General features: G+C 35.6%; 1 protein-coding gene across 1 annotated transcript in view; it reads left to right on the forward strand.

Annotated features, from left to right (window-relative positions):
* The window catches only part of LOC106877244 (cholecystokinin receptor type A), a 300,624-nt gene that overhangs the window by 260,812 nt on the left and 31,033 nt on the right, over positions 1 to 8,779 (forward strand). The window contains exon 2 of the mRNA XM_052970665.1: positions 336 to 707. Within this exon, the coding sequence (XP_052826625.1) occupies positions 336 to 707 (372 nt within the window). The remainder of the gene's footprint in view (positions 1 to 335; positions 708 to 8,779) is intronic.

Genomic DNA, 8,779 nt, shown 5'->3' on the forward strand with positions numbered 1-8,779 from the left:
ATATATATATATATATAATTATGTATGTATATTGTTATATCGCTCGCTCTTTTTATGTAGGTGTATGTGTGTTTTCTTTACGTGTGTGTGTGGATATGGGACATGTTTGTGTCAATCACGTTCTTTTGATATATTCTAATGTTCCTTTCTAACACTAAATTGTCTCTCACCAAAAAAGCTATCATCAGAACAGGCTTAGCGTTCAGACATACCAAATGGGCGCCACCCAAACAGAAATATCCCGTTCCTTCGTTGTTTCCCTTTAGCCTCATTTAGCTGCTATTGTGATCGTTGTTGTCTAGATGAACTCATATATACATTTCCTTTCTTTTCAGGTGTTTCCGTAGCTGTCAGCTGTTTTACATTGGTTGCAATGTCTCTAGAACGATACTTCGGTATTTGTCAACCGCTACACTCTAGACGATGGCAGACTCTATCCAGAGCTTACAAAATCATCACTGGTTGTTGGTTTTTAGCTGCTATGGTTGTCATTCCGATTGCCATAGTCACGCGAATGAAATCGTTCGACAAAGGCAAGACACATGTCTGCCGGGAGTTTTGGACTTCGAAGATTGCAGAGAAATGTTACACTATTTTTTTAGACATGGCTTTTCTGCTGATTCCTGTTATAATCATGTCAGGATCATACGGATCCATTATGTGGACGCTGTGGATGGGAATAAAAATGGATAAAAAGATGCAAGATGGTTAGTATAATAATCATTTATTACACTAATAAACATATTCGATTTTTTTCTTAATGTTTTATATTGTATTTATTTCTAACATTGACACACAGACATACAATCATGGGCTGATAAAATATAGCAAATCAACACATATATATGACTGATGCAGATAAACTGACACAGGCATTTTTTGTTCAGCACTTTACAGATTTTACCTTCAATCCATCTTTCGAAAAACAGAAGTTACAGGTTCTTCAGGCCGGTTTATCAAAGTTTCCAAGGCGTTGAAGAGACCCAGAGAACAAGACTCGCAAACGTCTAGAACGATGTGAAATGAAGTGCTTTATTTAAGGACTCAATGCGGCACTAGAACCGAGAATCAAACTCACAGCTTAAATCCGAGAATCAAACTCACAACCTAAGAATTATGAGCCAAGTACTCTAACCGCAAGCCAAAGCACTTTCGTAACTTTCCTAAAAGTATAATTAATAATGGTTTCTGATTTAAGCACAGGAGCAGCAGTTATGAAGAGAGTGGGTTAATCTATTATATCGATCCCAATACTTTACTGGTACTTTAGTATATCGATCCCAGAAGGATGAATGGCAACGTTGAGTTCGACGAGATTTGAACTTAGAATTTAAAGAACAGGAATACTCCCAAGGTATTTTCTCTTTCGAGTCACTGCCTTTTTAAAATAATGACAACAATAATGATAATAATCCTTTCAGCTATAGACACAAGGCCTGGGTTTTCTAGGGAGGGGTACAGTCGTTCACATTGACCCCTGTACTCAACTGGTACTTAATATATTGACCCTGAAAGGATGAAAGGCAAAGTCGACCTCGACGGAATTTAATCTCAGAACCTAGTGGCAGACGAAATACCGCTAAGCATTTCGCCCGGCTCACTAACGATTCAGCTAGCTCGCTGCCTTAGTAATGATAATAATAATAATGATAATAATAATAATAATAATAATAATAATAATAATAATAATAATAATAATAATAATAATGATAATAATAACGGTTTCAAATTTTGGTGCAAGGCCAGAAATTTCGAGAGAGGGTGTAAGTCGATTACATCGACTCCAGTGCTCAACGAGTATTTATTTTATCGACCCCGAAAAGAAGAAAGGCAAAGTCAACCTCGGCGGAATTTGTCTTAGAACTTAACGACGGACGAAATGCCGCTAAGCATTTTGCTCGGCATGCTAATGGTTCTGTCAGCTCGCCGCCTTAATAATGAAAATAATGATAATGATAATGATGATCCTCTTTTACCATAGGCATGATGCCTGAAATTTCGAGAAGAGGTTAGTCGATTACATTAATAACAACAATAAGAACAACAACGATTTCTAATTTGAGAGAAGGCCAACAATTTTAAGGGGGAAGCAAGTTAGTTACTTCCATCGACTCCAGTGCTTGACTGGTACTTTATTTTACAGTCTCAGAAAGACTGAAAGACAAAATAGATCTCTCTCTCTCTCTCTCTCTCTCTCTCTCTCTCTCTCTCTCTCTCTCTCTCTCTCTCTCTCTCTCTCTCTCTCTCTCTCTCTCTCTACCTCTATCTCTCTGTCAATTTATCTCTGTCTCTTTCCTTATTTCTTTCTCTCTCTCCCCTCTCTCTCTATCCATCTATCTACCTATCTATCTATCTATCTCTAGTTCTTCTCAGATTTAATAGTTAAATTGCCTCATTGCTTGTATTTCTACGACCACAACTGTGCACAGCTCCGGGTGTTCGTACTTTCCCTCCTGACGACATAACATTTTTGTTACGTCTGCAAAGCTCAAGTGAGATTCGCAACCTAGAATGCTTTAAGGGAAAGATTTCTTGACTGATTAACAGAAAGTCACTCACAGACATTCTGGCCCAGAGGCGTGCTGTTCCTCCTCGCTTCTCATTTTACTGCTGTTACAGTAGCTCCTCAGAGCTGGCTGTTCAATTCAGATATTTCCGACTTATTATCTCTCCTTCTCTCGTGAATCATACTGTATCCAATCCGCTGAGCCAAAACAGTACGTACTTTGTTTGGTTCTTCCTCACCAGAACGTCGTCTCTTTCGTATCGTCTCCCAATTCAAGTCTTCTCTGTAACAGTTCAGTTAGAGTACTAATGGCATCAGATTCACCGGTTTCAGAGGACCTGCGAAGATCGTGGGTACTGTATCTTCTTCCAGATAAAGCATATAAAAAAACTTGCCATCATCTACCTATATTGTACTATAAAAATGACAACGAATCAGAGATCAATTTTACTATGAATACTCTTTCGTATTATGCTGGCCTAATTATTATGGTATCAGTCTATGACCAAGTTATTTCCGTGCTGTCTCTGTTTGTCTATGTTCGGTATGCCTTGCCCCAGTCGATAGAAAATACTGTTCTCCACACATCGGCAAAGGGTTTCTTCATATGCTCTTCGGAGAGTACAATAAACGTCCCTTCCCTTTTTCGTATCAATTTTCTCCCTGTCCCTTCTTGGACAAATTCCTCAAACAAGGAGACATACGCTTTTATGGCACACTGCTGCTAGACTTCATTCTTCCTCAGTATTTGATCTATGCTTAACAATTTCCTTCGACAAACAATGTTGGCAAAAGTGCTTTCAATGTCAATAACATCCTCGCTCGGCAAAATGTGTGCGTGAATGTTGTCATGAAAGGCGTCCTAAAGCCTGTTCACATTAATATTAAAGTATTCAGAAACTCCCTCACTCCTTCTTTCATACCGTGTGTACTGCAATGCAAAATATCAAAATTCATTTACCTAGCTTTTATATTGCTATTTGCTTTTTGTATAGTTTATTCGATTAACTTTTCCTTTGAGGTAGAGGCGTGTTACTTCTAGTTCTAAGTACCATTTTTAATTGAGTACAAATACTATACAAAAGAGTTTTAAAAAGTGCTTTTGTTTCTTTCTCTTTGGGGTAAAATTAAAAAGAGTCGTTTGATGTGTGTTTCACCGTGGTGTTCTGTTCTCATGTTCATACATTTCAAGTAAAATCTTCGTAAATATTTCCAAAAATATTATTTAATACCGTGAACTTTGATTCTTGAAAACAACTATAGTAAACAGTTGAATAACACATGAAAGAACTGATCACATATAGATATCTGTGTCCTACTCAATCGTTAGCTTGATAGCTATCAAACGACTAACCCAATGTATACATATTTCTTTTGACCAGTGGCCAGTACCACCGCGTCAAAATATTTGGGATGAATTTTGCTCCATTCCACATGCTTCTTTGTTCGCTATGGTGTTGAACAAATTTAAAAAGTTTAAAAGCAACTTAACCCTATAAATCATGATAACTTGTGTACCCCTTTTTTCAATATTCCCAGACAGACAGACAGGCAGACAGGCAGACAGGCAGACAGACATACAGACAGACAGACAGACAGATAGATAGATAGATAGATAGATAGATAGATAGATAGATAGATAGATAGATAGGAGAAAACAGAAAAAACAATTGAAATGTTTCCACATATTTACTTTGTGTTTAAATGTGTATGTATATATTATGTATGTATGTTTGCGCACACAAACAAACACACACACATACACACACAAATATAGAACTATAAAATGTTCATCGAATACACAGACTTATAAGTCTCAAAAGTACTTTAAATGTAGCTATGACCCGTCCTTTTCTTCCTTCCCTCTAAGTGCTATTTTTCCTGTCCGCCTTTGTATCATCTATCTGTCCGAAAGCTTTATTGTCTTCTATTACGTTTTTGTTCCATTTTTTCATATTTATATATAAATATAGCGGCGTATGTACACCTGTGCTCACCTTATAGTAAGTACGTATCTAAATTTTGTACGATGTTTTTACTCTGTCTTTTTGTACGATTCTTTTATTCTGTCTTTTTATGCGATTCTTTTACTCTGTCTTTTAGTCCCCTTCATACTTTCTTATTTTCTTTTTATCGCTCCCCCTCTCACACGTTTCTTGGCCCTCTCTTTCTTTAACTCCCACTTTTCCTCCTCGTTTATCTCCCTTGTACCTCTCCCTTTGTCTCTGATTTTTTCTAATCCTTCGATCCCACTGCCCCTACCCCTCACCCCTTCTTCCATGTGACCGGTGTTCGGCCAGCCATGATCTTTCTTTCTTGGCCTGACTGCCGACTGCCAAAACCTCTTATGTCTATCTCCCATGTTTCTGCCTTTAGGCTTTCACTTTATATACTCCAGCTCAATTTGATTCGTCCTCATTCGAAAGACACCTGTTGCTGTATACTTGTTGTTTATATTTGTAATTGTGTACCATGTTCTCTGTTTTTTGTCTTTGTTATCGCATACATTCGCTAGCTCTTTCTTACAAAAGATCTAATGCTCTTAGCTTAGACTTTTTTTGGTGGGGAGCAACTAGATCAAACAGTCTCAAGTGTAACTGCCCGAAACTGTAAGGACATATGGTAACTTAACTGATGAAAGAAGGCCACGAATGATCCGTCCTATTTTTCCTATCCCTCTAAGTGTTGTTTTTCCTGTTCGTCTTTGTATCGTCTCTCTGTCCGGTTGTTTTATTGTCCTCTATTGTGTTTTTATTCCATTTTTTGTATTTATATATACACTGTCTTTATGAGTATATACATATACACATGCACACAGTTATATATTACATGGAAAAATGCGAGCATGAAAAGTAATATTCTTAAGATTATAAACTTGTAAAAGTACAGGACAAGTTAATACACCTGTAAAAGTATAGGACAAACTATTACTTCAAATAAAGTAAAGAATAAGAAACTTTTTAGTTAAAATATTGTTGCAAAGAGTGCCACTTCTAATTTATCACTCTTTACAGTTCTCATCTTTTAAAATTATTGTACAAAACTGTTCAGCTAATTTGTAAGTTTCTCTAATTAGTCACTTTTTCTGTATTTAAGGTAGTAAATTCGGCAAATTCTACTTAAATAAGTATAGTGTTATTTGTAAACTATAATAAAATAAGTTTTAATATTCAATTTTATTTTTAGCTGCAATATTTTAAGTAAAAAGTTCCTTATTCGTTACTTTACTTGAAGTAATAGTTTGTCCTATACTTTTATAGGTGTAATAACTTGTCCTGTACTTTTCCAGGTTTATAATCTTAAGAATATTACTTTTCCTGCTCACATTTTTCCCTGTAATCCATGATTTTTCCAGGCATTGCTATAATAATTTAATGTGTCAATAATTTAAGATTTTACCTTATAAAATACTGGAAGATAATATTTCGATTTTTCCATGTAAGTAATGATAATATTTCAATCTTTTTCATGCTTAATTTAAATATATGTTGTGATTGAATTATTTGATATTACCAATCCACACTAAATTAATGGCAGAGATTTTTACCATGTTGTTCGTTGCCCCATGGCTCACTAAAAGTTACAAACTACAAGACCCCAAAACCATCAATTACCAGGCTCACCCTAAGTAACCTAATTTTGCAATATTAGAAGGCCACAGGAATTCATTAACGAAGACAAAAATTTCCAATGATTCCGGGATTGGGGGAATTTTTTCCGAACCAAAATAAGGGATTTTCAGCATATTAGGTTAGGGTAATTTATTTCACGCAAAAAATCATTTTTTTTTTCTTAATGAAAATCGCGCGTGTGTTAATATAGAAATTGACCATAATGTTATTTAGCCTCAAATCAACTCTGATACTGCAAACGTATCATCAAAGACATTCCAGCCTTCAGCAAACCGTCTTTTTAGGGATAAGCTAGGACATTACATACAATGGGTGTGTGATTTAGGTAGGAGGATACTTTGGCTGCTAGTTTTAGCGTGTCGAGCGACTAGGTAGAGGCTCTTTCATTGGTTCGATTGCATGATGAGATTTTTTTACACATATATGTAATTATGTATATATATCATCGGCAGAAGTTAGAGAATAAGTCAAAAACTGAGAGTTTCGTGTATTGGCACTTATCGAACACGAATTTGTCCATTGTCACTCTGTAACTTCTGACGAAATAACTTCTAAAATACAAAATTTTGTCCAAAACGTTAAGAATAAACCCTGTTCTATGTGACACATTCTACCAGTATCGGAAGTTTGAAAGTGTTTAGCGAAAAAAAATAAATGAAATAATCTATACGTCAAAGTCGACCTCGGCGAAATTTGGACTAAAAACGTAAAGACAGACGAAATACAGTTAAGCATTTCAGCATGCGCGTTAACGTTTCTGCCAGCTCACTGCCTTTTGAAATGATCGTTGATTTTAGAAACATATTCTTTATTCTTATATATGAAGCATTATTCCCTTACTCTCTTACTTACTGACAGGAAATTTCGTAACATTTTACCTCATAGCACTTTTTCTACTAAATTTTGTTCAATGCGACTTGTGATTCTAAATTCCTTATTCATTTTTCAATCATTTAAGCCTAAGAAATGTATAGTTTTAATTTAAAATTTAAAAGTTTATGTTAATTGAAAGTGAATAGGTGCCTTACTGCCCCACCCTTTGAGGTCACAGATATTTTGATGTAACTTTTTTTCTACTGAACCAAATCTCAAACTATTTATGCCAAAGTGTAGCTGAGGAGGTGTCCTCTTTAAAATTGTTAACACTTTACAATTTAGTTGGGAACTGAATTAGTGTTGAAGCTTGGAAGCTGCTGCGATTGGCGAAATGGTGGACTTAAGAATATATTCAACCACTACCGTGGTTGAATGATATATATAAATATGCATACACACACACACACACACGTATGTTTGTCATACACACGCATACACATACATACGTCCATACATATATATATGTTTGTATGTATGTGTGTGTGTATTTATGTATGTATGTATGTATGTATGTATGTATGTATGTATGCATATAAAACATATGTCTATCAAAATACAGTATTCGTAATACTTTAAAAATTTAAAAGTCTAAAGGAAGTTTCAAAAAACAAAAGAAAGTCACAATATCTAAGATATAGTTTTCATCATGTTTATCTTAATATGTTTTTGCTTCTTCAAACAAATTTAGATTTACTTTTAAATAAACATATATGTATATGTGTGCCTGTATATGTATATATGCGTGTTTATGTGTTTATACGCTTGAATGTATGTACATATGCATATGCATATATGTATATGTGTGCGTGTATGTGTGTATATATTTGCATGTATGTATATACATATGTATATATATGAGTTGTGTGTGCGTGTGCGGGCGGGTGAGCAAAGAAGAGTAGTTCTCAACACATCTCGTAGGAGTTACATATATATTTAATAATATTTCGACAGTTCGGAGCAGATGTTTTTATCACCAGATAAGATGGACATGTCGTACGAATCTTTAATTCTCAGAAATCTTTAAGTGATGTGGTGCTGAATCAAATTGTGTGTGTGTGTGTGTGTGTGTGCGTGTGTGTGTGTGTAAATATGTATAAATATAAAAGATGGATGTGGAAATAGCACAGAAGTACATCTAAGATTTTTCACTTAAGAAAGAATTTAATAAAATTAGATACAGAAAATATAGAATATTACCGGTTTCGATGATGAATCTCATTTTATCAAATATTAGTAAATATTTATATAAGTTTGAAGTAAAAACAGTTTATCTTCTGTTTGGGGATCAAAAACATCTCTGGAGTTTTTTTCGTTGAATTATTCTTTAAATATAGTTTGGTATAGAGTTGAAGGTGATAGATAGACAGGGGATGTAGTTGTCTATTGCCTAAAAAAAATACCTGTGGTTTTATGTCCACCTGTGTATCTGTGTGTCTGTATGTGCGCGTGCGCGCATTGTGCGTGTGTGTGTGTGTGTGTGTGTGTGTATTGTGTTCAATGTCCTTTCAATATGTGGAGGTGCAATGGCCCAGTGGTTAGGGCAGTGGACTCGCGGTCATAGGATTGCGGTTTCGATTCCCAGACCGGGCGTTGTGAGTGTTTATTGAGCGAAAACACCTAAAGCTCCCCGAGGCTCCGGCAGGGGATGGTGGCGAACCCTGCTGTACTCTTTCACCACAACTTTCTCTCACTCTTACTTCCTGTTTCTGTTGTGCCTGTAATTCAAAGGGTCAGCCTTGTCACACTGTGTCACGCTGAATATCCC

Source organism: Octopus bimaculoides, chromosome 9 (assembly GCF_001194135.2).
Source record: "Octopus bimaculoides isolate UCB-OBI-ISO-001 chromosome 9, ASM119413v2, whole genome shotgun sequence".
NCBI classification, from domain to species: Eukaryota; Metazoa; Mollusca; class Cephalopoda; order Octopoda; family Octopodidae; genus Octopus; species Octopus bimaculoides.